Consider the following 27,113-nt stretch of genomic DNA (forward strand, 5'->3'; position numbering starts at 1 on the left):
TTTATTTCGAGCTTAAGCCATTTTTCTGGCGTGGCGGGAAAAGGGAAAATGCTCCTTTGAAGAGTGATGTCAACGACCTGGGCGCCGCAGTCACTGTGCCTGGCTGCAGGGGAGAGTGACAGGCTGCCTTTCCACCATTGTCATACCGTGACACCTGCGATAGGCATACCTGTCAAGCTCAAGCCCCTGTCGGGGGGGGGGGGGGGTTAAAGTCTGGAGAAGCGCTGAGTCCAAACAGCCGTACATTATATACCTGACAACCTCTTTGAGCCTGGCTTCGAGGGAGCTTCATGCTCGCTGAGTTTTCTAACGTTCACGCTCGCTACACTTAGTGCAAGCTGCCGGAAGGCTTAGACTAACCTGAGCTGAAAACTACATTCATCTCCAAGGCCTAAATGTGGCCTAAAAGCACGTTAACCTCAAAGAAGCAAAAAAAACCCTACAAGACTCCAGCAAGTCAGCACAAGGCCTGCCTTCTCCCCCAAATCCTCCAATGTCAAACCACAGGGAGATTCTCTTTCTGCTGTTGGCGCAACCTTATCTCGTGTAGTCTCTCTCCATCTTCCTGTGTGTCATCACACTAATCACTAAAGTCCATCCTATGGAGGGTGAGCGATTGCGGTGGATTTATGGAAGGATCCATATTGTAATGCCCAATAATGACGACAGACAGGGGTTTTGGTGGTCATTTACAAGACCCAGTGACAGGGACGTTTAATTTCTTCCATTAGCAAGGAGGAAGTGGGCCATTTTGTACCTGGGAACATTTACCATATGTCTGTACGAGTGAGAAACGGCAGGTTGAGTAATAAGCACCAGCATGAGATGTCACTATGTAGCATCCCCTACTTGCTCTACACGGTACACTGACATGTGGAGCAGTGACACACATTACCTTCTCACTGTACTTTGGTTTTTATAAACTATAATGGAAACTACCTGACAAATACCACGCAGTTCTGATGTTGATATGGAGTGCTACCTAAATTATTACCTGTTATGGCTGTACCTTGCTTTTTCTGCTGTGCACACAGAGCATAAGGCAAAGGAGCGCAGCGCTTGCTGGTGCCCGCATGCCAGGGTTTAGCTCCCCTGCTAACGCCGCGTCGCTGACCTGTGCCCTTCGTCACCACCAGCTTGGGCTTGCTCCGTATTCCATCTCCTTTAGTGGTGTAGGCTGCCACAGTTATGGAGTAGGTGGTCTCAGGCTGCAGTCCCCCTATGACCATCTCCTGCGGGCAAGACACAGCACTCAGTCACATGCAAGCCGTCCGAGCTCCCAAGGTGCCATTAAACCTCTCATTTAACCCCTTTCCATGCGCTTTAACCCAACATTTCCGTTATTATCTCTTGACTACCTTCTTGGGGTGGCCTTGCACCATTAGTGCACCATTTGAGTCTCTGCCCTGATTATGTGTGCTTGTATGTTCTCCCCATGTTGTTCTGGGGTATATTCCAGGTACTCCAGTTTCCCCCCCCCCCTCCCCACAGCCCAAAAACATGCTGAGGTTAAGTGCAGTTGCCAAATCGCCCGTAGATGTGTGAGTGTGCCCTGTGATGGGTTGGCACCCCATCCTGGGTTGATCCTGTGGTGTGCCGTTTGGCTCTGGACCCAATGCAGCCCAGAATAGGACAAGCCGTTTCAGGAAATGGGCCATGTTCGTGCAATTTTCATATAAGACTATATTTACCTTGTGTATAAGTCTTTGTTAACATCATTATAGGTTATTGCCATTACAGGCATTTTTTCTACAAAAGGGGTCTAATGAAAAGACAGAGATACAGGGTCATGTTGAGCTGACAACGGGATTGAACATTACTGGTGTCTTGTGTAAAATCCAGCATGCAAAACCACAGAAAGAGTGGTCATTAAAAAGTCATAAAAAATCTGTAAAATGGAACCCACAAACTTGTTTACCCATATGTAAAAGCTAATATGTTCTTGGAGAATTTTTCATTCAGTGGGCATTACAACATGCACGTGAAAATATTGCACGTGAAGAGTCAATATAATGGTAATAAGTGACTACAGCTGCTTGTTGCAGTGTCCAAACCCGCCACCAGGGGCGCCCACTCACACTGAAAGCTACACGGTCACGAACAGAGGGAAAGCAGTCAGAGACAGATTGCAGCCAAGGCACAAGCGACTGTAGGTATTGCATCACCCTGCATCATTCCTCACTGCCAATGTGCATTATCTGCTGGGAGCTACTGAAGGGGATCAGACCCGGCTCGGCACTTAGCTCTTTGTGCTGGGCCATGAGCAGCGGCTTCTGTAGGCCTGAACGCTAAAGCATGTCAGTAGAGATCACTGAACAAATGCGCCATAATTGGACGTGATAATGTTAATGAATGGGATTACTGCGAGAGCCTCACTCGTGTCCGTAAATACGAGCGGTGATGCAATATGCAGTGGCAATGGCGGAGAACGGGGGGGCACTCTGTACTCACATATTCAGCTGTATCGTCTGTTTCCCACTAACCCCCCCCCAGAGGAAGAGCATGAGGGAGATGAAAAAGAAGGGAGAGAAAGTAGAGGGTGAGATAGGCTGCCAGGGGAAATTAATCTGGAGCAGCAAAACAGGTCTTAGTGCAAAACAGCAGAAAGAACAGGAAAGGGAGCATCGTAAGGCATCATTCAAGAAAAGCAGGAATACGGGAGGGAAGCCGCTGGTAGGCTAGCCAAACATCCAGTGAGAAGCAGAAACGGCGGCCCTGCCTTTGCCAAAGGAGGCAAACGAAGAATCGGAGAAATCAAAAACATCGCTATCGCTAATAAAGTTTTAACGTAGTTTAAGTTGTAACGTGTCTAAAATGTTACATAAAGGTGTGTTGCTTTGAGTGTACAAATAGGATACAATCCTAGTGAGAGCACTGACGCTGTTTGGGAAGAAAAAGTCAAAATTGATGGCGATATTTTACATGCTTTAAATTCCCGGGTTTCATTCCAGTACACGAGTGAACAGCTTTGCCGGTGCCTTCGAGTGCCGAGTCTCTCACTGATTCCTTATTTTGGAGGAAATTCATAGTGCTGATAGAAGGCAACAGGAAGCAGGAATGAGGAAATATAGTCACCCTGCGCTTATCAGCAACGCAGCAGCGAGCGGGTTGGATAACGTCTAGCTGTGTGTTTGACGTCCTCTGAAAGGGACACGGCTCGGGGGTGCAGTGGGGGCTGCCGGGCATGGCGGCTCACCTGTGCGTCCGCGAGCATGACGTCCCTGATGAGCGGCGGCCCGCGAGATTCCCGGTTCTCCACGCGCACGTAGTGCACCTGGTAGCCGCGGATCTGGCCGTGTTGCCGCCCGGGGGGCAGCGAGCGCCACGACACCCTGAGCGCTGTAGAGTTGAGGGCCTCCACCTCCACGCGGCGAGGTGGGGCCCCCGGCACTGTGGGGAGAGAAAAGCGCCCCCTAGCTGTCACATAGGCAAAGTGGCACAAAACACAAACATTGTGCAGAGTTTTAGTTAATCACAAAGTCTTAGTTACATACTGATCTCATACTAATTATCACTAAGGAATCGTGATGCATGTTTTATCCTATGCAGTTACTACATATTTGTTACTATATCTATTAACTCTGTAAACCTTTAATTAATTCTGTGAACTACTGAAGGAACAAGTCATGAATAACACAAGTGAAATACTGATCTCATGTTTGTTCATCATTAATGAATCATGATGCATCTTTTATGTCAAGTAGTGACTATAGTTGTTCACGATTTGTTCATGATTTGTACATCTGTAGTAATTCAGTTTTTACTAAGCATTAGTGCCCCATCCATAAAAGTGTTACTGACTATATTATTAAATCCCGAGACTGACTGAGGAGCAAACTTCCAGAACTCACTCAGTCCACGAGAAAATTTCTGTGGAACTGTTGAGTTTTGGTAATTTAATGAAAGGTCTTTTATGTTGGATTACATGAGGACTGGTAATCTAACTATTGGTACTGGTCCACTGGGAGTGTAGTTACCAACTGTCCTGTTTATTATGGGATTGTCTCATCTATAAATAGAATGCCATCCCCTGTATTGAGTCCGAAATACATGAGAGTTTTTCTGTATTGTTGTACACATTTTGGTCTCTCCCCCCCCCCCCCCACCGCCCCTTGGCAAACTCAGTAGCGGGGGAGCTCTCTTCCCCCATTACTCCCCATCATGTTCATATCTTCACGACGTGAGCCGTCTCCTGACTTTAGGTCATTAGTGGTCTTACTGCCGAAGCTGCAGAAAAATGGACTGTGTGAGTTTTGGAAATTTTCTCTTAGAACCTGTTTGCCAAACGTCGGCCTTCATGATGCAGCTCGAGGAGGCCTCACATGTCAGCCCCCCCCCCCCCCCACAGAACCTACTAACTGAACTTCCCCCGGGGAGCTGGAGCTGGGGGTAGGTGTTGACTGCAAGCTCATTTTTCACAGTTTTAGCCGCTGTGGATGATGGACCCCGGCGAACCCAAACTCGAAGAGGATGATGGGCATTCGTACCGTCCTCGTCAGTGCGGCACAGCAGCGGCTGGCTCTCCGGCCCCGACCCCATGGAGGTGAAGGCCGCCACTGTCACTTGGTACTCAGTCCACTTCTCCAGCCCCTGGAGGAGGAGCTGCTCGGAGGTCGGGGCCACGGCAGGCTCGTCCAGGGGCCCGGCGGGCTCGTCCAGAGGCCCGGCGCCGGCCTCGGCTCCCGCCGCCTGGTAGCGCACCGAGTACCCCACCAGGGCGCCATTCTGGCTCTCTGCAGGTGGGGGGCGCCAACTTACCAGCAGGGTGGTGGAGCTGGGGCTGGTGCACTTAACGTCTTGGGGGGGGGTGGAGGGCTCTGGTCAGGTGAAGAGAGGTGTGGGGGGGGAGGGGTTCAAGGGCAAGTGGAAAGTGAAAGAGGGGTGAACGGGGTGAAAGAAACAAAACATGGAAGAGATAAAGAAAATGAAAAAAGGAGCGAAAAACAACTCAAGGGGGAGAGAAAAGAAAGAATGAAAAAGAAGAGAAAATCTGGGGTCTGACTCATAGGACAAATGCAAATGAAAAGGGTAATGAAAACAGAAAATGCATAATGACGATGCAAATGGTGTCTTCTGGATCACAGCCGGCTTTCGAAACAACAGATCACTCTTATGGCATCAGGAGGGGCTGCCTCTCGGGGGGGATGAGGCCTGGGGGGGGGATTTAGTGTAAGAGAACCCAGAGGCCAGCTGCCTGGCAGCTGAGAGGCTGTGCTCTCCGCCGGGGATGTTAAGGCAGCGAGACTGTGCATGTGGCATAGCAAAGTCTGGCCTGGCAGCCGCAATGAAGAGAATAAGTGCGAGCAAATGGCACTTTTCAATTTACACCAGAACAAATACGGCTGTCTCCCTTCATATATATATGCAAAAGCCTTAAATTAAGGCACTGGTGCTTAGAGAGAAAAACAATGCTTTGATTTAAGATGGCTTCATATACGTTAATTACAGCCTTTTAAATTAGCCCAGTTAATCAGGACGGTTTTTATGTTTTGTTTAGGATGGAGGCTTGGAAAATAAATGTACAAGAATATACTTAAATAACAACGAAGCAAAAGCTAAATTAAAATAAAACATCGATGAACTGGAAGAGGAGGGAAAAAGAAACTCAAATGACATGGATGAAAAGTAAACTTCCAAATAATGATACAGGAGTTCAAGCATAAAGAAAATACAATAAGCTGCAAGTGGCAGGAAGCCCCTGCATTTATACATACCTGGCTTCTGTCAGACACTAACTCCTAAAGACTTTCTTAACACCAGAAACCGGTCAGAATAAGAACAGCCCCCCCATGGGCCGGTGCGAGTGAGACCCCTCTCTCCTGAAAATCACAGCTACATATCCTGAATTGTCCCAGGGATAATTCAGCCTGAAGGCAGAGATCCCCACCACAGGCGGGTCTAACTGCCGCGGTCATGTGATCGGAGAGAGGGGGCCGACCCTTTGCCTCAGAACCATCCCTTCCGCCGGTCCCGTGGACCGTGGTGTCCAGCACAGCGGGAATGGGAGTTAGACTGGGAATCCACACACGTCCTCTCTGCGTACTGGGAGCCTTCACATACGTCTCGATTTCTATCCAACAGCGTGTCTCAGATTCAGAGCAGAAGTTACAGTGGTTGTTTGTGTACAAATAGACTGTGGAAAAATAAAATTCTGGCCAAAGGTCCATAACGAATAATACTTAATATTTGATCTCTTTTTAACATCTAATCTTACCTAATAGAATTTTTATATTTATACCAGAAAGAGCTAAACTGGGCAAGTACAATCTGCTAACTACAATGCAACTGGTACAAAGGCTACACTGGTTACCATGTGATTTTAGCCAGCAGCACCTTAATTTTACTGGTCCGTCAAAGCGGTTCCCCAAACCATCACCCGCTATAGTTTTTAAGCAGTAATTTTTTTAGCCGTTACACATTTCACCGTGCAGACATCCTGCTTTGTACTTTCCAAGAGATTAACTGCACCCGTGAAATATTAAAGTCGAGAATTAATTTTCAAACACTTGTAATGAGACAGGAAAGACTAGGCGTGCGACATGGATCGTGCCGCCACACAGCCTCCCTCACGTCAGATCAAATGAGGCACGACTCAGAAAGGAACGCAAATTATTGATAGACGCAGCACTGATACTCGTGGCTAACGTCAGCAGTGACGAATCACGACCAAATCACGTTTTCTAAACCAGTTTTATCTTGCCACTTGTGAGCCACTGAATAGTATAAGCTCCAGAGAAATCAAACAATAATTTTCATTCATGGACAGAACCTATTTATCAAACAAAAAGAAATCTTTGAATTGTATTTAAGGGGTTAGCACTTATGTTAATGTTCGTCTGACATGAGACATAAAAAGACCTTTCTGTGATTAATTTACCAAGGGGGCTGGCAAATCAAAGCGCAAACACAAACATTTAGAAACTTGCAGTGATTATAAAGATCAGGGGCCGAATGTGCAGATTTGAAAGGTGGCTCTTTAACTTGAGGCAGCTGCTGGTAGCTTCGACGTACAATGGGAATGTCTATCTGTACAATGGGAATGTCTTAGAGCCTGTGCTGGAAAGGGCCCTGCAGAGATCCCTGCAAACCGTGGTGAGATGCACCCCCTTTACACCAGTGTGCCACTGCCCACTGTCATATGGGATCATGAGGGGTGGTGTGAATTCCCGCTTTCCAGCTGCTGGACACCTAAGGGGGGGGGGGGTTGTTGCTGTCTTGAGCTGTCTGAAGCATGCAGCCCCTCTGAGCAGGCAGAGCAGCCATGGGGACCGTGACCAGGACCAGGACCAGGACCAGGACCAGGACTGGGACCCCCCCCCTCCCCTGTCACCCCCCCCTTCCCACATCACTCTGTACTTTCTGCTGACTTTAGCACACCCACCTGCTTGGATCTGCTCTGCTTCATTTTATCCTGGTCATGCTGGTCCCCGTGGCAACAAAAGCCAGACTCACTGCACTGCACACACACACACACACACACACACACGACCATCCCACAGATATTCACCCATAAAACATGTCATTCTCCTCTTTGCTGTGATGTTCAGGCCGCCAAAGAAACGTCTGAGTAGCCTCCATCGGATACTCACGGCGTAGATACTCTACATCGGATACTCTCACGGCGTCACCCATCCCAGTTTTTTGCCGCTTGTGAGCGTGTACGTGTGTCTGGGTGAGGGGGGAGCGCACACACGGTCGACCCATGTTGAGCATGTGGTCCCATGGTGCCGCGGTGTGGTGTGTAGTGATAATGAGGCAGAGGAGCGGGGCGCAGCCGCATCTTTACAGGGCGACGGCAGGACAGCCTGGGTTCTGTTCACTGTGCGACTCAGATGTACAACATGATGCGTAATTTCCCGTGGGTGGGTGGTTTTCATATGTCCCCCCCTCCAAAAAAACCCCACAACTCTGTCTTCTCGGACGTTTCCGAGTGTGTTTACGCCACACGCCCGCTGTTCTTCCTCCTCGGCTTATTCCGGCTGCCACCTCCCATCGAGCCCAGGATGCAGGTGGAGTTTCATATCCTAATTTTCACCTCCCCTTCCAAAGTCGTGGATTTGAAAAGGTGCAATCAGACCGTCCGGTAGGCCTGCTCTGCTCTTCCTCGTTTATCACCCCGCGGGACAGAGTCCAGGCCGCACTCTGCTCACCGGCAAGGGCGGGCTGGACCCCCAGAACTTACCTCCCTAAGGTACCGTCCATGAGACACAGTTCCGCTTCACTCTCTTTAGTGTTTCTGTCTGTTGGATTCTACTCCTAAGGTCTGAAATTGGTTTCTTTACCTTCTCCATAGAGGGGAAAAAGAAAACTGACCTCTAGCTGAGGGGACAGTGATGTCCTTTCTGCAGGCAGACTGCCCTCTGCTGGCAGGGCTTATTCGTGCAGCGGCTAGCTAAACTTACTTTACCAGCTGGACAGAGAACCAGACCTCAGCACACGCTGTGTGGATCCTGCCAGCTCTGGGAGGGGGCTAACAAGCCTCCGATACCCCCCCATTCTTCAGAGATACTTACTTTTACCTTTAGTTTAACATGAATGACAGTGTTTATGTATCTGCAGATGCTTCACTGTCACTCGCTTCCGCTTTAAGACCCAGGCAGGCAACCTCCCTCATGTGATCTGAGCTGTATTCACCTGGACAACAAACTAAGAGATATTTTAAAAAGAAAAATAAATCAGCTAAAAAGAAAAGAAATGATAAGGCGGGTGACATTCTAGGGAAAGATGTTTCTGTTAGGATTTAGGGAGATGGGGCAGTGGGGAGGGGGGGGGGGCGTTCGCTTACAGCTGTCACTGTTCTGAGAGCAGAGGTAAGGTGGATCACACGGTTTGTTCAGGAACATACAAACACAGCAGACACACACACACACACGTGCACGTAGGAGACACGCATAAAAGGCACTGGGGTGCAAAGCCACATCTGCGTGGGTCTTGCCTGCTCTGCTCGATGCCCAGGAGTGCAATGACAAAGACCGTAGCGCAGAAAGACCCGCAGAGCTTCCAGACGAAAGAGGGAAGCGTTACACGACACCTCCTCACACCTCCTCACACCTCCTCACCCCTCCTCACACCTCCTCACATGGCTTCCTGCCGCTCAGACCATACAGGTGTTATCTGAGGGTGCGGCCATCTGCCTTTGGCTAGAGTCACATATCCAAGGCTCACTGTAACCCCGACACATGTATTCCGCATAATCTGGGACAAAGCACTATTCTAAATGCTGTCTGTCACAATGCTGGCTTGTCTAAACTCTTCATCTGACGAGACTCGGCGGTTCACTCACGAACATTTTTACTCATCTACATTTTTTCCCCCATTTTAATTAAATCACAGAGACTTGATGTTAATATTTGCATTAACAGGGACTCTGTGCGTTCGTGTCCATGCAGGAGGTAAAGGGTGAATTCCCTGCAATTAACCTTTCCATGGCTGAGCCTCCACCTTCTTCGTTAAGCGAAGCTGTCCTGAGTATTCTATTAGCATTTCATTACAAAACACTCTCCTTCAATCCTCCTATTTTGAGTAGCATTTTGAAAGATAATTCCATAGAGAAGCCTATGCAGAATGGCATCAGCTGATCAGCCCCTATAAAAGAAACAGTGTGACTCCTGCAGGTCTGCTGCACTCAGCGGCGTACAGAGGCCCGGCAGTCCAATCACGAACAAACACACAAACCAGCCCTGTCTTTTCATTGGCTTGCAGTTTGCTGACAGAATGAGGGATTTCAGGAAGCAGTCATTATCGACTATCGTTTTGTTGCCCTCCCCCCCCAGCTCGTCAGACCTCTGCACGCACATCTACACAGGGTCGTGACATTTAAGTCTCTCGTGCGCAGTTCATTCTCAAGGCAGAAAAGTGCACTTGCGGTCAACAAAAACAGCGCAGCCTAAATAAATAAAAACGTCACAGGAAAATTTCCTGAATTTTCCTCTTTCCTGAATCCCCCCACATGTATAGTATGTGTTACATCAAGGCACAGCAACTGCAGTCAGAAAATGAACTGTAGCTGCTCGCCGGTTAACATAATCACTGGCACAGCCCATTAATCTAAGCAAAGAAATGCATTTTCACCTCAGCTCAAACACATATACCGGACAAACAACACATTTGCCACACATTTATATTTGAATTTAAATCATGTACCCATTTCACTGTTCCTGCATATTCTAACAGAATTAAGATTAAAAGATTATTTCCGGTTGTTATTCAGCATGATAACACAGAGATTCTCACATCGGTGGGATAAAGGGTTGGGATGCACTTGAAGATAATGTCCATAATGCAGTCAAATTGAAATGTGGGATTTGCAATTTCAACAAGCTGTGTGATTTAAATCAATGCGTTAAAATGTTTAAAGCATCTTTTGCGTCGTGTTCTCAAAAGACTTCCAAGTGACACAAACACGATGCAAACCTTTCATTAACGTTTACTGTGGCCAACTTTCTAATCGGGCTTTTGCTGTCACCCAACAACGCCTTTCCTCCGAGGAAATCTCTCGCAGTGACACCAAGAGAAGGACAGAGAGAGGCGAGCTCAGGGCGTCTTACTGGCTTGAGAGGTCTTCTGCATGACTTCGTTGGTGAAGGCCCCGATGCCCTTCTTGGAGACGGCAGCCAGCGAGAAGGAGTAGTCGGTGTTGGCTCGCAGCCCGTCGACGATGTAGGATGAGGCAGGAGCCAACTTTTTCGTCACCTGCAGACGGAGCAGAAAAGCAACACATTTGACTTCTACATGTTTTTAAATGTTGCAGATCACATACAAGTTCATGGATATTACTTTGATAAGCCAGTGATTTACTGTTATTATAGTGAATATTAGCTCTGTAAAGCTCTGTGAACACAGTGTTTATTTTGATCTCATCAGAGGATAGCATTTTGTTTCTAATGACTAACAAAAAAGAATTTAGTGATCAGTGGTCATTGTTGACACACCACAGCCAAGGGCGGATTAAGGTGCACAGAGGCCCCTAGGCTACAGTAGTCTGTGGGCCCCCCAACCCCGCCCCCCTCCGCGCCAATGGGGGCCCCCTTGCAGGCTGGCACACATGGGGCCCCTAGGCTTAAGCCATATCTAGCCTGTGCGTTAATCCGCCCCTGACCACAGCACACAGTGCACAACAATGAAATGTGTCCTCTGCATTTAACCCATATGTGACTTTTCGTGACATAGCAGGGGGCAGCTAATTCAGCGCCCGGGGAGCAGTGCTTGGGGGTGGTACCTTGCTCAAGGTACCTCAGAGGTGCCTGGTCGAGGATTCGAACCAGCAATCTTTCAATTCCAAGTGTGCTTCCCTAACTGTTAAGCCACCACTGCCCAAAAAAAGGTTATAAACAAAGGAAAAAATTTCATCGGATATAAGATTTTGTTTGTGTATTGATGTTTTTTATAATCTTATTTATTATGTATTTACAGAGCAGTCACACCAGTGTTTGAGGGCAGCTCAGTTCTGTACAGTGACGAAACCACTGTACATTGGGCCCTGGGGTGAAAAATGGACCATGCCCCCCCCCCCCTTTCCAAATTCACACCTAGGGCCTGCTTATGCCAGTTGCAGGAGTTGCAGATGATGAAATTTAATTAGCTTCCAAATACCATACCCATCATGCACTGCAGCAGTTCCACAAACATGCTTTTTTCATTAAATACACACCTGGACAACATAGTTTGACTACAAATCATTGCAAACTATTCCGTTTCAAAATTGTTTTAAGTATCACACCAAATATTTTTGTGAGTCCCACCATAATGAGATTGTATACTTAAAAATGAGAGACATAAGAGTAGCATGTGAAAAGCTTGTGTAGTATATATGATATCAGTGTCTTAGTTCTCAGCAATGTTTTACATATATATGAGATTTGCAGGCGAAGGGGGGCCCTCGCTGGCGGTGGGGCCCAGGTCCGGTGGGGTAGCTGATCCGGTTACCCTGCCCTCCGGTTACCCTGCCCTCCAATCCCCCTCAGGTTCTGTATCTTTACTTGCTGTTGGCTTTTTTTTCAAAAGATTCAAGCATTTTGGTTAAATGTAATATTCACAATATAGATTCTACCTAATACATCTTAATCAAAGACAAGCACTCGGCGGATTAGAACTGTCACAACATTCTGATAAACATTATTCCAGTTTGATGAACATTCATGAACATCTTCATTATGGTAGTCAAACACTATATACCTACCAGTTTATTGGGTACTCAAGCTTGTACCCAATGCAGCTGTAACTGCATACATAAAGACAGGGCTGAGAAGTTTAGTTGGAGTTTTGCAAAGAATTTCAGTGTCAATGGCATAATCTCAATGATTTTGAATTTGGTGTGATTGTTGATGCCAGACATGGTGGTTACAGCCTCTAAGAAAACCGCCATCTTTCTGAGATTTTCACACACTCCAGGGTCCAGAGTTTACAGAGCGGGGTGTGACTGACCAAGAACCTTCCGGTCGGTGGCATTCATTTGGAAAAAATATACCCTGATAATGAGAGAAGTCAGGGGACAACGGCCAGACTCATTAATTCAATTATTATTACATAGGAAAGATCATTTTCAGTTTGCAGATTCCAAAACAATGATGCCTTACAAAAAATTAGACCATGAACTATGCAGTTTGCAATTCACGTCTCAAAAGGGTAACGAAGACCGAGGACATGCCCCCCGTTCGAGCTCGGGGGCGACCCTTAACTCACATTCAGTCCCATAAAAAAACATTTAAAAACATTGTGTGTATTTCTCACGTCGGGGGGGGTGAGTGGCTCTGTGGGCTGAGTCTCTGTGCGCGTGAGGGGAAGGTTGCCGGTCCGGGCTGCGGCAGAACAGTCACGGCGTGTTTGTGCGAATGACAAATAAAGCATTTATCTTTTTTTCCTTATCAATGTTAGTGGTCTGATATCCGGACTGTCCAGTCGATTTGATAGATTTTTCTGAATGGCCATACCCTGTATCTGACTATTAAATCTAGGCGGTTAAAATTAAAATGCATAAATTTAACCTGACAGTACATCTCAGACATAATTTTATTATTAGCTATCACCATCTAGTAAATGTGGACTCCTGGTGCCCATAATATAGAGGGCACTTCTGCAGAATGTCCCATCTTCTCTCCTGGTCTGCAGGCTTCCTCATGGCATTTTCATCGTCACACTCATTTCAGGGGTAATTTAGTGCCATACCATTTCATTCTGTGACTAAATTTGAGGACTGTGTGTGTGTGTGTGTTGGGGTCCCAGATACATGCAGTTACTGTGCAGAGAGTGTAGAAGGTAGAGCGTTTGTACCTGAGTGCCCGCGCTGCCCTCCCGGTGCCGCAGCTCGTAGCTTACGATGCCCTCCTTGTCGTAGGCAGGCTCCCAGGTCAGCTCAATGCTGGTGTCAGACACGGTGCCCACCTGGAACTTGGCTGGCTGCCCCGGCACTACAACCAATCACATGCAAGACACCAAGAAGCGGGCAATGAAAAAAATTAATAAAAGCTTCTAAAGCTTAAATATCGCCTGAAGGACAAGTGGTCTAATTTTTTTCAACTCCTGTCAAATGAGTAAACACTGTCACCCTGTTTTAAAATAACCATGAAGGACATCGACCAGGCAACCTGCACGTACTGGCTTTGGGCAGGGAGAACGTGAAGCGCTCTGAGACAACGAAATGCGAAAATGCGATATACAAATAAAATTGAACAGAACTGAATTGACTTACCTCCCTCCAGAACTTTGACGTGTATGGGGTCTGAGAAGGGCCCATCGCCCACTGAGGTAAAGGCTAGCACGCGGATGGTGTAGGTTTCAGATGGAGTGAGGCTCTGAATGGTGGTCATCCTGCTGACCTGCACATTGTGGATCTGCCACTGGTTCATGGGTTGACTGGGGTCCATGGTGTAGTAGACACGGTACCCCTTGATGTGCCCGTTGGGCTCCTCAGGCTCCTCCCATTCCACCATCATGGTGTTCTGGGAGATGATCCTTGCCTGGATGTTGCGGGGTGGGCTTGCGGGTGCTTGTTCCCCTGTCCGAGCCTCGACGGGCTCGCTAGGTGGCCCCTGGCCAATGGTGTTGAAGGCAGATACCCGGATCTCGTACTCAGTGTTGGGGTAGAGCCCACCGATGCTATAGCGGGTGGTGGTGATCCCATCCATGACCTCGAACTTGCTGTCCGGGGACTTGGCACGGTACTGGATGATGTAGTAGGAGACGGGGTCTGGGTTGCCCGAGTCCCAGGTGATGGTTACACTGGTGGCCGTGGTTTCTGTCACGACGGGTGTCCCCGGTGGTTTAGGTAGGGCTGACCGGAAAGGCAGAGCAGGGACCAAAATGAATGAATACTGCTTAACGTGTTACAGCAGATAATGGACGACTGGTGCATTGGGGGCTCAGCAGCTAATATTACTGCATCTGAATATGACCCCAACACTGTCTCTCTATGTTTGTATCTGTGCCTGCAAGGGTTCTTCTTACTTTATTTTTAGTTCCCACCAAAATTTAAAAGAGTCACATGACTGGGTGACATGACTTGGTATGACTCTGCAAGCAAATTTGTGTGCATGTGTATGTGTGCCATCCACAGTAAACCCGGATAGTGGATAATGGAATAATCGCATTAATGTAAGACATACTACAACTCGTGGCCATAAGTGGAAATTAGCGGGAGAACATTTTAAAACAAATTTGAGGAAGCACTTCTTTACACAGCGTGTAGTTAGAGTATGGAATAGTCTTCCTGCTAGTGTAGTGGAAGCTAAAACCCTGGGTTCCTTTAAATCAGAGCTAGATGAGATTTTAACAACTCTGAGCTATTAGTTAAGTTCTCCCCAAACGAGCTTGATGGGCCGAATGGCCTCCTCTCGTTTGTAAATTTCTTATGTTCTTGTGTTCTTACACCCCAGCAATGCTTTAAAATGGGCACAGGCCAAATTCAGTCCATTTGGGCACTAGACAGTACTCCTTGCTTTCAGCTGTTTACGATCTTTGTGACCTTGAAGCGAGAGCATTCTGAGAGTCCCGGGTGCACAGACGGCTAACAGAGACGCCGGCAGGCAGTCTTACACTTGACAATGATCTGGGCCACAGCCTCGATGATGCCCAGACTGCTCATGGCCACGCAGGTGTAGTTGGCCGACTCGCGCACGCTGTTGAGCTCCAGCACGTTGCGGCCCACCGGCATCTCGTCCTCCGGGGTGAGGTCTTCGGAGTTGAGCATCCACTTGACGTAGGGCATGGGCGAGCCCACCGCCACGCAGGTGATGTTGACGCTGCCGCCCGGCATGATCTCGTGGCTGGTGGGCAGGATTGAGAAGCGGGGAGGGACGCGGCGAACTGTTGGAAAGCAAACAGAGAGAGGTAACAACACGTTCATGAAAATACGCCCGCCTTCGTGTGGAATCCTTGTCCAAGAAAGAAAAGAGCAAACTAAAATACAATCAAGGATTCAAAAGTAAAATTAAATAACTATGAAAACTAAAACTAGCAGAACTGTTTCACCAACAATATATATTGACATTAAAGCAACCATTCATGGCAACAAGGATCCACTGACCAAAATTCGACCCATCACAGCACATTTAAAAAAAACACAAAAATCTATTATCAGTTTCTCATCCTTTCAATGTATCTAGCTAATTAGTGAGGGACCTAATGCTGTATGTAGCCTTGCTCATAGAATAAACAGTAGGGGCTACCATCTCTGTAATATGACGATCACACACATCTACACAACAACAAGATCTTCAAAGCAATATACACTCACACTGAAGTCACATGCAACTAGAAAACAGCTTGCACCAGGCCTTGTCAGGCCCTAAATAACGACTCAGAAACTGATGCTGTGTTTTCCTTAAGTGTACGCTACTGTACTTTGCTGTAGTAGACAAGCAGGTTCTGCCTTTCAGCCCTCACTAAAGATGAGAAACTTTAATGCGATTTTTGTGATTCAGGTAGATCAACTGGACAAAGCCTTTTTGAGATCTGACACGGTTCCATTGATAGATGCAGCTATCAGTTTCACAGACAGCATGCATAATAGGTCGAAGTAAATAAAGAAGTAAATGATAAAAATGAAATCAGATATAAACGGAGGTAAAATGCATAGAGGGATATAACTGAGGGATCACTTGCATGCCTGGATGAAGAAGACTGGAGGAGGAAAGTGAAATTTGAGAGGTAGGAGTGAGAGAGTGTGAGAGGAAAGAGGAGGTTTGGGAAGAAGAGGGATGGGAAGCCAAACCAGTGCTGTGTAAACTGTTTTTTTTTTTTTATTTTTTTTTACTTATTTTCATTCCAGCCTATTTGACCTCATGTGACAGGACCACACTGTCACATTACACTCTGGGAAGAAATAAGACAAAATTGATACACATAGAGGCATGTACTGTTTTGGGGATGGGTGCTCTTAGCAGTACTCATTAGGTAGCATGTGGTAAACCAAATACATCGAGAATTTAGAAAAACAGCAAGGACAATGAGAGTGGGTGAAGCCAGAGGTTCATGTCAGATTATAAAGGTCAAGATTTTGCATCTCCGTTCCAGAGACGTTGATGGAGCTTTCTGAATGGTAGGAGTGAAGATGGGTGGAGAGGAAAAAGCTCGGGTGGGGGTAATCAGGTGGGATGGAAGGCTCCAGCTTTGGGACATGGTTCACTGGACCCGTTATGGATCCCCTGCATTTGTTATTTCCCTTAGTCAGAGACCAGCCAGTGGCACGTCACTGCTGGCTGTCGACATGTGTGAACTTAATGGTGGAGCTTAAGACCATTAACCATGTACCTTGACTATGCACCGTTTAGGATGAAATAGGGCAGTGTAGAGTCTTAGTAAACAAAACAGAGGAAGGGTATGAAAGAAAAGGCATGAAGATAGAAATTTATCATGCAGACGTAAAAGGAATCAAATGGAAAGGGAAAGAGGATTGAGGTGTGGAGGAGGAACGAAGTTGGGATTAGAGACAGACAGACAGATAAACAGACAGACAGAATGTGAAGACAGACACCACATAAGGACAGGGACACACAGGCACAGCAAAATCCAAGCAGCAAGACAGCGGGATGGAGCACAAGGACAGACGAACGAATACCACGTGTGAGGAGACACGGGTCAGGGGCACAGGGGGAGGACATGCCCGGCGGGGGTCAGGGAGACAGGGTTAGGACCTCGTGATTCCAGTCAAACTAAAGAGAAGAGGATGGTTCTCAGTGGGTTTGGGTCTCACACATCGAGGCTTGAAATCCAAGATTCAAACTCCCCCAAATGTTTGTCTCATATTGGTAAAAGATCAAAAGATGGGAGCAGGAGGATGAGATCCGCACCCAAGACACAGAATACCGAGCCCTGCTTAATATCAGCATATGCTTTGCAGAAGAAGCGAGCTGCTACTGTAGCATTAAGACCCGTATACCATTCTAAAGTCCCTCTCTTTACTTTGTGATGAACAGCACATTTCTTTCTGTCTATGATCTCAGTTAGTAACCTCTTAAAATGATTGATTCTGTGGTTTTGTTTTATTTTGAGTAACCAAGGTGTTACGGCTTTTATGGATTAATTTTATCAGCATAGGAACGAAGAGCTTTTTCAGCTATGCATTTTAAGGAAACTGCACTTGAGCTATGGCATTTTTTTCACCATTTTGCTTGCTAGGAGACACTAAGCGGGTACTTGGTGATACCTCACTATCTTTGCTTTAAATATACATCCCGCGTGCAGGCTTTGTCCACAGAACCGCAACACAATATATGCTACTAGAGCTTTTCCAAATATTTATGCAAAATAATACTACATAATATAATACATAATCAGAAAATTAAACTGTTGAAAAAAAACTGCAAGTCAGGCAGTCTCAAAACATAAGCATATGTGGATTATTCTAATAATTTTTCTTAAATAGTTTTTTTTTTTTTTGGCGAGGTGAAGAGGCCAACCCATTCCTCACAAGGACATGCAGGATGAAGGCCGGCGCACGGGGTGACAGGAGTAAGGAGCACACCCGGCCATCCGCCAAGGCCGCAAACCGGAGTCCCGCTACAGTCACAGCATGTCACCACAGCCAATCCCAGCATGCCATTCCCGGGTGCGACACCAGCGACGTCGGAGGAAAACCGACACGTAAATAACACAGAAGCCACAGCAGAGGTCCATCTGCACGGCACAGACAACGTCACAGCACAGAGAACGAGAGCTTCTGTAGATCACATCAGCACACAGAAGAACACGGGGCAACATGCTGCCCCCACGCTGACCCACAAAGACTGAGCTCAGGACGCCGGGTGCCCTAGGAGAGTCAGTGTGGCTTGTGAGCTCTGGGCAGGCAGCTCTGCTGGGGGGCTGGTGGCGGCAGCGGCTGTGTGAATGAGGTTAGCGCAAGGCAGCGCTGCCTTTCCCCTCTGAAAACCTGCGTTTGCGGGCTGTCTGAACAAACCTGGGCTTCACTTCACATGCTATTCAGCATTTTCAGGACCCAGAAATAGACACAGAACTTCAAATATAGAGTGGCTATTACATGGATGGTAGGTCCATCACTTTGGCCATTATTCCCCTTATTGTAACATTATTATTTGAGATATTACTAATTTCACACCATTAGCCTTTGAATATCTAGGATAATGGGTTCTGCTGGGTCGGGTCCTGTTTATGGTTAATTATAGCCCTGATTCAGCTCAAACCCTACTCAATGTTTTCAGACCACAAGGAATTCTTAGCATGGAGAGTTGGCAACAATGCCGATTACATGGATGGCAGGTCCGTCTCTATGGTCATAATTTCTCTTTATTATAACTATATCATTTCAGATATTAATAATTTCACACTATCATGGCAGAAGATGCACATCACAGAGGTCCTGATTGACTATCTAAAATAAACAAAGTAAAATCATATTTATTACAACATAATAATAAAAAGCAATGCTTAGGCGCAGTTCCAATAGAAGCATCTATCAAAGCATCTCTTTGCCTTGATAAATTCTTGATTTTATGAACTTACGGTCATAGCTACTTGTGTTTATGTGTAGACAATATGCTACATGACATCTACAGTTATTCATTACATTACATCCCTGTTATTCTCTGGTGTATGTAATGGAAGAAGTGTCCATTGTCATCTATTAACCAAAGTTAAAGTACAGTACGAGTGCTGTGTATGAATGCTTTATTAGACTTTCATAATATGGCCCAGTTTGATGTGGTGTAGGACAATGGGAGATAATTCTTGTCCAGAGAACCAAACAAAGCCTAATCCAATTCAATGGACAAGGACCTCATTCACATAGACCAGGAGCCTGGGGGGGGGGGGGGTCCCAGATAAGAGGGGGTATCGCAAACGCTTAGGGGGGGTCCCATACATCTCAATATTTCAAGCCCCGGTGTGGAGAGAGGGACAACTGAAAAGTGTGAAGTGACGTCTCGCATAGCAGTCAAGAGAGTATTCCACCAGTGCTACAGGTGCACAAATACATGCCATAACAGAGGTCGGCAGGCAGACATTACTGGCCATTTTGGTGGGAACAGTCAAGCAAGCCTGACCTGCTCCAAAATGAGGGAAGATGCTGGGATAATTTGCAGCCTTTTAGTGTCACATTGAAGCTAGGATTACACCCCTCCTGGAGTCTGACCAGGGGACACAGGACGCGTTTAGTATGGGAAGTGCAAGGCACAGACTATGGTCACAGAACCCAGAGGGGCGGCGAACGTCAGACAGACCTGTGCTGTGGCGATTAACGCCACCCTCAGAGGGGAATTCAGAGGGGATAATGGAGATTCTTACAAAGGAACATTCCAGAGCTGGACTCAGTATATACAACTGAGTTTGTATCAAATGAATCATATAGCTACATCCTTATCGCCAAAGTAAATCCCCTCTGCTTTACATGTTCAGCTATGAAGCACACACTTGTGTTATTTTCAGTTACGTATCCTGGTACATTCTGTTCTTCGTCTGGCAGTGAGTGCGATTAAATGGGATCAATAGATTTTGGTTGGGTTTAGGTGTGCTCCAGATTAATTGCTGTCTTTTCCAGACTGGGATTAAAATTTCAGAAGAAACACATATTTAGCTTGGCCCTCGTGGGGGCTTCCGAAGTCCCAGACCTCCAAGTTAATATTGGATTTCAGCCTCCGTTTTGATCGGCAGGGGGGAGAGAGGTGTAATCTAGCTTTCATTCCCAACTCGACACATGAACACATGGCAGCGCATGCGACTAAATGCAAAGGACGGCGGAAAAACCTATATGGAGGGCCAACACCCCAGAGTCTACAGCACAGCATTCCCCTGTCGACACATCGATAGATCAGGATTCTAAAAATATGAAGTATCTGTGCGGCTGATCAAGGATAACGAATGCTCTGTGAAAACTCACGAGCAGCGGTCACGAGAGGTGGTCATGTTTTTTTAAAAAAAATTATCTTCAACCTGTCTAGAAAGTCCTCTCTTCAAAAAATACTGGGCTTCATAGGACTTCGCTTTTATAAGGTAGGCAAAGGTACATCCGGCTGCTGTGAAACGACTACTGAAATCGTTTCTTTATGTAAATTATTAAAATCAGTTTTTATAGCCCAGGTTTCAGAAAAAAAAATAAAAAATAAATGTAACTTAAAGAGGCAACGGAATTACCGGAGCTAATAACTTAACTTTAGCTACAAATGGGCAGGAAAAAAAACATTGCGAGAAATGGCCGAAGTCTGCGACAGCTGGGTCTCAAAGTGCGCAGCTGCTGGATATTAGCTACAATGTTTCTTTTTCCTTCTGAAAGTAGCACTGTCTTTTCTGCGAGCGGGAGCAAAAGCAAAGCTCCTGTGTAATCTTAACGACACGCCGCAACGGGCGGCCGCATCAGCGATTCCGGCCTGTGTGGCCGGGGGCCGGATCGTTTAGTGGCGCACGGCTGCGCGTGTTTGCTGTGACATCACCGTGGAGCTGCCATCGCCATCAGCTGCCTCTTCATGTCTTTTGGGGCTTTTGTATCAGCAGGTCAAGAAGGGACTCAGCAGTCACTGCGATGGACCCGATTACAAGTCCCAGCGTGTCGGCACTGGACCCCCAGGGCCGAGTCCTCTGTGATGTGCACCCTTACAAGGAGAGGCCCGATTCCTTCTTGTTAGCTCTCTTGACACTTCCTCTCTGTGCTAATGCTCGTTTACCGAGAGATGACAGTCTTCTTGAACTATTGACCACCTCCCTGTTTTGCCTCATCCGGATCAATATGTGATACTGGACATGTTTTCACACAGCTGGGGGGGGGGCCGCCCGCACTGCTCCATCCACACGCTTCAGATAAGAGCCCAGCATGATGCTGAGCCAGAAGGACATTCATTTAAACCAAATGAAAATCAAGACAAGTGGGCTGTAATTACTGGCTCTGTACCAGCCTGAGCCCAAAAGCCATGTAATGTATTCATAAATATGGCAGTAAAATTTATAGTCAAGCCTACTGCAGTTACTGACGCAAGAAGTGTAGAGCTTGTGATTCCAGTTAAAATCTGACTTATAAAATCCAGTGGCCACAGACGGTATCGCTTTATATGCCCTTGGTAACAGCATGCACACAATAGGGTGTTAAAACTCGGATTGTGTGTCATTGGTCTCTGGCCTGAACTTAGGTGCCAGTTAATTTGGTACCTTTGCAGCAGTGGAAACAATTTTGGAATTGAATTATTTGGCACAATTTTGAATATTTTGGTCTGTTTGTTTTTGTTCTATAGCCCAGATATGAATCAATCTGAAATCAATTCAGTTGGACATTGTCATAAAGAGGCTAATTGGATAACTAAGCAGGACTGTGTACTTAGTGGTAAGGTACGCCAAGCCCAAATAACGTGACGTGGCATGAGAGTTCCTGCTATACTTTGGCGACTTGTGACGCGGGAGTCGTGTCTACTACTGATCCACATGGCTGTGCAAAACGGCCTGAGAGGTCTGTGAAATCAGGACCAGCCTAAAGAGGTCTGTGAAATCAGGACCAGCCTAAAGAGGTCTGTGAAATCATGACCAGGACCAGCCTAAAGAGGTCTGTGAAATCAGGACCAGCCTAAAGAGGTCTGTGAAATCAGGACCAGCCTAAAGAGGTCTGTGAAATCAGGACCAGCCTAAAGAGGTCTGTGAAATCATGACCAGGACCAGCCTAAAGAGGTCTGTGAAATCATGACCAGGACCAGCCTAAAGAGGTCTGTGAAAACTTGACCAGGACCAGCCTAAAGAGGTCTGTGAAATCATGACCAGGACCAGCCTAAAGAGGTCTGTGAAATCATGACCAGGACCAGCCTAAAGAGGTCTGTGAAATCATGACCAGGACCAGCCTAAAGAGGTCTGTGAAATCATGACCAGGACCAGCCTAAAGAGGTCTGTGAAATCATGACCAGGACCAGCCTAAAGAGGTCGTACTCAAGAGATGAACTGCGGAGACAGGAACACTGACTGCTCGTCGACGGAATGCTGTTACGCTGTTTACCACATAAAAAGCCCCAGTGCAACTGGAAAGTAGAGTGAGGGGGAACAAGCAGCATGTCCAACAGTCTAGCTAAAAGCAGTCAAGAATACAAAAACAAAACCAAAAGCAACAAATAAATAAATAAACACAAGCACCATAGCATAGCAATTCAGTTGGCATGACATTCAATACACAACGAGCGGGTATAACAATCCATAGCAGAAGTGATCAACAAAACAGGAGGAGTGCAGGGAAGAGACAACGCCCAGAAGGGCTGTTCAGGCATGCAAGGACAGTTACATTCTCCCATCATGCATCAGGCCCCATTTCAAAGTGCTGGGTTTCCATAACAACATGCGCCGATTAGCATTCTAAGCTGAAGCAATACCAACGGATGCAAACGAGAAAAGGCCCCACAATGCAGACTCAAAGTAAATTCACAACCCGAGCCCAGCGGGTTTTTTAAAATCATTTTACTGGATAATATTTTGTAAAAATCATCACAGATCATTTCTCTGTCATAATATTTAGCATGTTTGTCGTTTTTTTGTTTCGTTTATTTAAATTTAGCTTTGCAATAGATACACTAAAAATTTTTCACATTTTTTTTTTTATGTGGGTAAAAAAAGTGAAAAAGAAAAAACACACCAACCTTCTCGAAGCTCTGAGGGATGTAAAGGGGTTGATGCAGAACACAATGACATGAGGAAAAGAGAAAAATAGGGGAAACACAGAGAGAGTAAAAAAGGCCACCTCAAGGGTTGAGCTGCTACATTTCCTGTTTTGTTTGTCTTTGTCTTTCTTTGATATCAATAACAACCTTCTTTCAGAAAAGTTCTTCTACTCTCACCTAGAAATCAAACTGATCTCAACAGCCATGTCGCCACTCGCTAAAGTCGGCAGCAACAACGGCAAAACCAAGCTGGAGAACGTAAGGAGACAGAAGGTCTGAGCCACCTGGAGACTGCCCATGGTGACCCGTTTGTTTTGAGTATAGAAAGAAAAACATAAAGAACGAAAGCAAACCAACAAAATTAACCTAACAAATCAACAAATCAGCCAATACAAACATCACAATTTTATGTTAAAATTAGCAGCTGCAGTTCAAGATGCTGGAAAAATCTTTGAGCATTCTGGCAGCACACAGTCCGAAACGTAAGATATCCGAAGACACCACAGCGATGAAATCAGCTCGATGCCAACTGGCTTACACTGCAGCTGCTAATTTCAAATGTAACTTAACATTTCTTCTTCGTTTTGTGTTAAAATGTAATAAAATAATTAGAAAAACACAGGCATTTAACCAACAGTATGGTATTAACCCTTATTTAGCCGTTATTATTTAATCGCTATGGATGGTGCAGTGCGATTTTTCTTTGTTAATTCGTGGTTACTGACTGAACGTTAAAAACTGTTTGAGCCCATAAAGTGTCTGCAGCTGTTACTATGGAGACATTATGTCTTTCTATGTCTCCAGTTTCTAGAAACACAAAGCAATGGCAGCCACCCATTCTAGGCGAGGTTGCTCAATAAACTGTTCTGCTACTTTGTGTCATATATTTCACTTTGCAAACTCACTACAAATGAATACAGCCAGGATTTACTGTGGAAGAATTTGTTACACTAAACAGGGCATTGCATGCTTTTAGTATGCACACTGTATATTTAATTAATAAGTATTCTGGTGTATACATAATTATCTATAAGGAAACATATTTTTTTACATATTTTTAGTAATTACAAATTAATCTCTGAATTCAATACTTATGGATAAAATTTTATTAATAAACAATTAGTGAAGAGGTGCACAATTCCCAGGCCCTTCTTTGTTAAACACTTTATAGGGTCTGTAGTGGAGCTTCTGAGAGGGCGGCATGCCTTGTGCAGGGCAATCCCAGCCTGACTTACCGTAACCTTACCGTCATCAAGCAGAACTGGAAAAATGCTTCAATTCACACAAACAACTGCGGAAGCCTGAATTTCACTTTTCTTAGCACAGCTTATTTTATTCCCCATACTGTGTAAATTTCACCTAACTCTTTCCTTCAGGACATCCTGTACCACTTGAAAAAAACTTCATGCATATATAAGATCACATTAATCATATTTCACTATACTTCATATAGCTTAATTTTTTTGTATTAAGTATGCAAAAATACTTTATTTTTAACATAAACAATTTTACACATTTTCTCTGTAGCTACAAACTAACTTTTTGGAATCATCTTATCGATATTTTTTTTTGGAAGGTTAGTTACGACTGCAGACAGAGGAAGCTAAAAACTAATAACATCACCGTTTGATAATATTACGGGAGTGAGTTTAAGTTGCGCACAGACATCAACGTCCAGGGTTTAAATAGGAAACAGGGTCCTTGGGGAAGCTGAGCGACAAGTTAATGCATCAGACACGTGGGTAGCTGCTGCGGGGCCAGCAACAGGGCCTTGGGACCGCTAACACCCCCCCCGGGCGAGCGCTACGTCAGCTTGACCCCCCTGGGCCATGTGACTCCCTACCTCGCACGTATAGGTTAGCTGGGGAAGAGTAGCGGACGCCTTCCACATTAGACGCCACACACTCGTACTTCCCCTGGTCTGTCTCCTCGCTGTTCTCTATCTGGAGGGCACCTGGTGGGAAGAGCAGACATAGAGACAGACGGAGACAAACAGGACAGTAAGTGAGACACAGGGGAAGCAGGGAGGGAACAAGAAGAAAGATTATTCAAGTAGAAGCCTTGAAATTAACTGCAGTCTTTCCATTCGTAAGCTGTGAGACCCAGTTTTTCAGTCAAACCCTTAAGATAAGACAAGATGAGATAAATTTCATTGATCCCAGGGGGAAATTCTTGCGAATACAGCAGCGAGGTACGTAAAGCGAAGACAAGTGAAGTAACTCAGCTTCAGCTCACTTCCCGTTTAAAAGCGAACGGGAAAAGGTGCTTCGTTCTACACAAGAGCGGGTGAGTTCCATTGAGATATGTGGATGTCAGATACTGGCGGACGCACGGCTGTTTGGGAAGAGGCAGGGAGACGCGGACATGCTAATGCATTATTCAGGCGACAAACGCGCTTCTCAGAAGTATGACGGGTGCCTGGTGAAGGCAAATCCGCCTGCTGCCTGGGGCTTCATTCGACTGCTTCAGAAATAATCTATTCTAAACTTGCCAGAAAAAAAAAACACATACAGAACCAGTCAAAAGTCTGGACACACCTACTGAAAACACCGATTGAAGATCATAACAACCTTAAGCACACCTCCAGGTTATGCAAGTGTTATATTATCTTGTGAACAAGAAAAGAGATGGAGTGCTGTGACAAATTACCTACCCCCACAAACCCCCCAACCTAAACCCTACAGAGCTGCTTTGGAATGAGTTGGATTGAAATGTGAGAGCATGGTGGGCAACTTGTGCCCTGAACTTCTGGAAACTCCTTCAGGACCATTGGAGAAGCGTTCCAGACGGCTACATCTGGACGGTGGTTGAAAGAACACCTGCAGTGCTGTGATCAAAGCAACAGGAGGCTGTTTAGAAGAGTCTAAAATTTGAGAAATTTTTGAGATGTTGAACTCTGCTCTTGGTCATTGTAATATTTCATATGTATTACTTCACTGCCTTGGGGCATTTTACTATAAGGTGAATATCACTTGTATTTTGTTTAGTCAGTTATGGTTAGGGTAAGGGCTGGGTAGGGGTTAGGCTGTCATGTTGGAATTAGGGTTTATCCCATAGAAATTAATGGAGAGTCCCCACAAAGATATGGATGCAAACATGCGTGAGTGTGTGTGTGTGACCAGGTGGGTGTGTGTGTGTGTGTGTGTGTGTGGCTGGGTGGGTCCACCCCACGAACCAGCGTGATGAAGAGACACACAGAGGGAGCAATGCTCATTACTGAGCCACGCTCGGACTCCATGATAATATAATTAGGGTTTCCGCCGCACCTGGGCAGCTGACAGATTGCTGCCTGTATCTTTCTGACAAACAAGCTGCCTGCTCTCATTACTGTCCAGTCAGGGCGTGTCGGTAGGCTGTCGCCCATCGGTCCGCCTCCCGTATCGACAGGGAGCCCCTCGGAAGCCTGCAGCCCGGACACCCCAATCCCCGCGGCCTTCCCGCACCGAGCTGCCATGCGGCGGATCCCTTAGCTTCACCCTCTGCGCGCAGAGCCGTTATTTACAGCCCGAGATGCACGCGGACAGTATCGCCGATGGGAGACTCATACTGCTGTTGGTCCAGCTTAGATTGTATTTTTTCCCAGTGACTTCCAGCAGGTCACTGCAACCTCCCGGAAAAATATCAAGGCTATAATAGAAGCTGCTGTCTCCCTTCTGTCCTGTTTTACTTTGCATGTTTGTGCCCATATTTTATCAGGGCAGAATTACATACACAAAATCTGTTTCTCTCCCTCTCTCTCATCTACTGGGAAACATTCTTTGTATCCTCTCAGATGTGTTTATTTCGTTTTGCTCTCTGTAACAGAACCCTGCAATAAGTGTGATGTCTTAACTTCAACATTTCAGATCAGTTCAGTTCGGTTCATTTTCATATGGTGTCGTTATACAAAAATATGAGGCATTGGGGTTCAGGGATAGGAGAGAAGGGAAGATGCAGAGTTTCTCATGATGGCTTTATAAGCCATGAGATGTTCTGCCTATCACTGCTCCTCTCATTTCTGCAGGCCTGCTTCAATCTCATTTTACCAAATTGCAGTGTACAAACACA

General features: G+C 46.1%; 1 protein-coding gene across 8 annotated transcripts in view; it reads right to left on the bottom strand.

The window, feature by feature from the left end:
* Positions 1 to 27,113, bottom strand: part of ptprsa (protein tyrosine phosphatase receptor type Sa) — a 165,375-nt gene that overhangs the window by 36,978 nt on the left and 101,284 nt on the right. For 3 of the 8 annotated variants that reach the window (XM_072700006.1, XM_072700004.1, XM_072700005.1), the window contains 10 exons: positions 24,910 to 25,020; positions 23,046 to 23,057; positions 15,031 to 15,300; positions 13,688 to 14,269; positions 13,270 to 13,406; positions 10,548 to 10,692; positions 4,488 to 4,817; positions 3,197 to 3,390; positions 2,452 to 2,478; positions 1,115 to 1,232 (listed from right to left, as the gene is read on the bottom strand). In XM_072700006.1, coding sequence (XP_072556107.1) covers positions 1,115 to 1,232; positions 2,452 to 2,478; positions 3,197 to 3,390; positions 4,488 to 4,817; positions 10,548 to 10,692; positions 13,270 to 13,406; positions 13,688 to 14,269; positions 15,031 to 15,300; positions 23,046 to 23,057; positions 24,910 to 25,020 — 1,926 coding nt within the window. The remainder of the gene's footprint in view (positions 1 to 1,114; positions 1,233 to 2,451; positions 2,479 to 3,196; positions 3,391 to 4,487; positions 4,818 to 10,547; positions 10,693 to 13,269; positions 13,407 to 13,687; positions 14,270 to 15,030; positions 15,301 to 23,045; positions 23,058 to 24,909; positions 25,021 to 27,113) is intronic. The other 5 variants (XM_023843590.2, XM_023843587.2, XM_023843591.2 and 2 more) reach the window with 3 other exon arrangements.

Source organism: Paramormyrops kingsleyae, chromosome 15, assembly GCF_048594095.1.
Source record: "Paramormyrops kingsleyae isolate MSU_618 chromosome 15, PKINGS_0.4, whole genome shotgun sequence".
Taxonomy (NCBI): domain Eukaryota; kingdom Metazoa; phylum Chordata; class Actinopteri; order Osteoglossiformes; family Mormyridae; genus Paramormyrops; species Paramormyrops kingsleyae.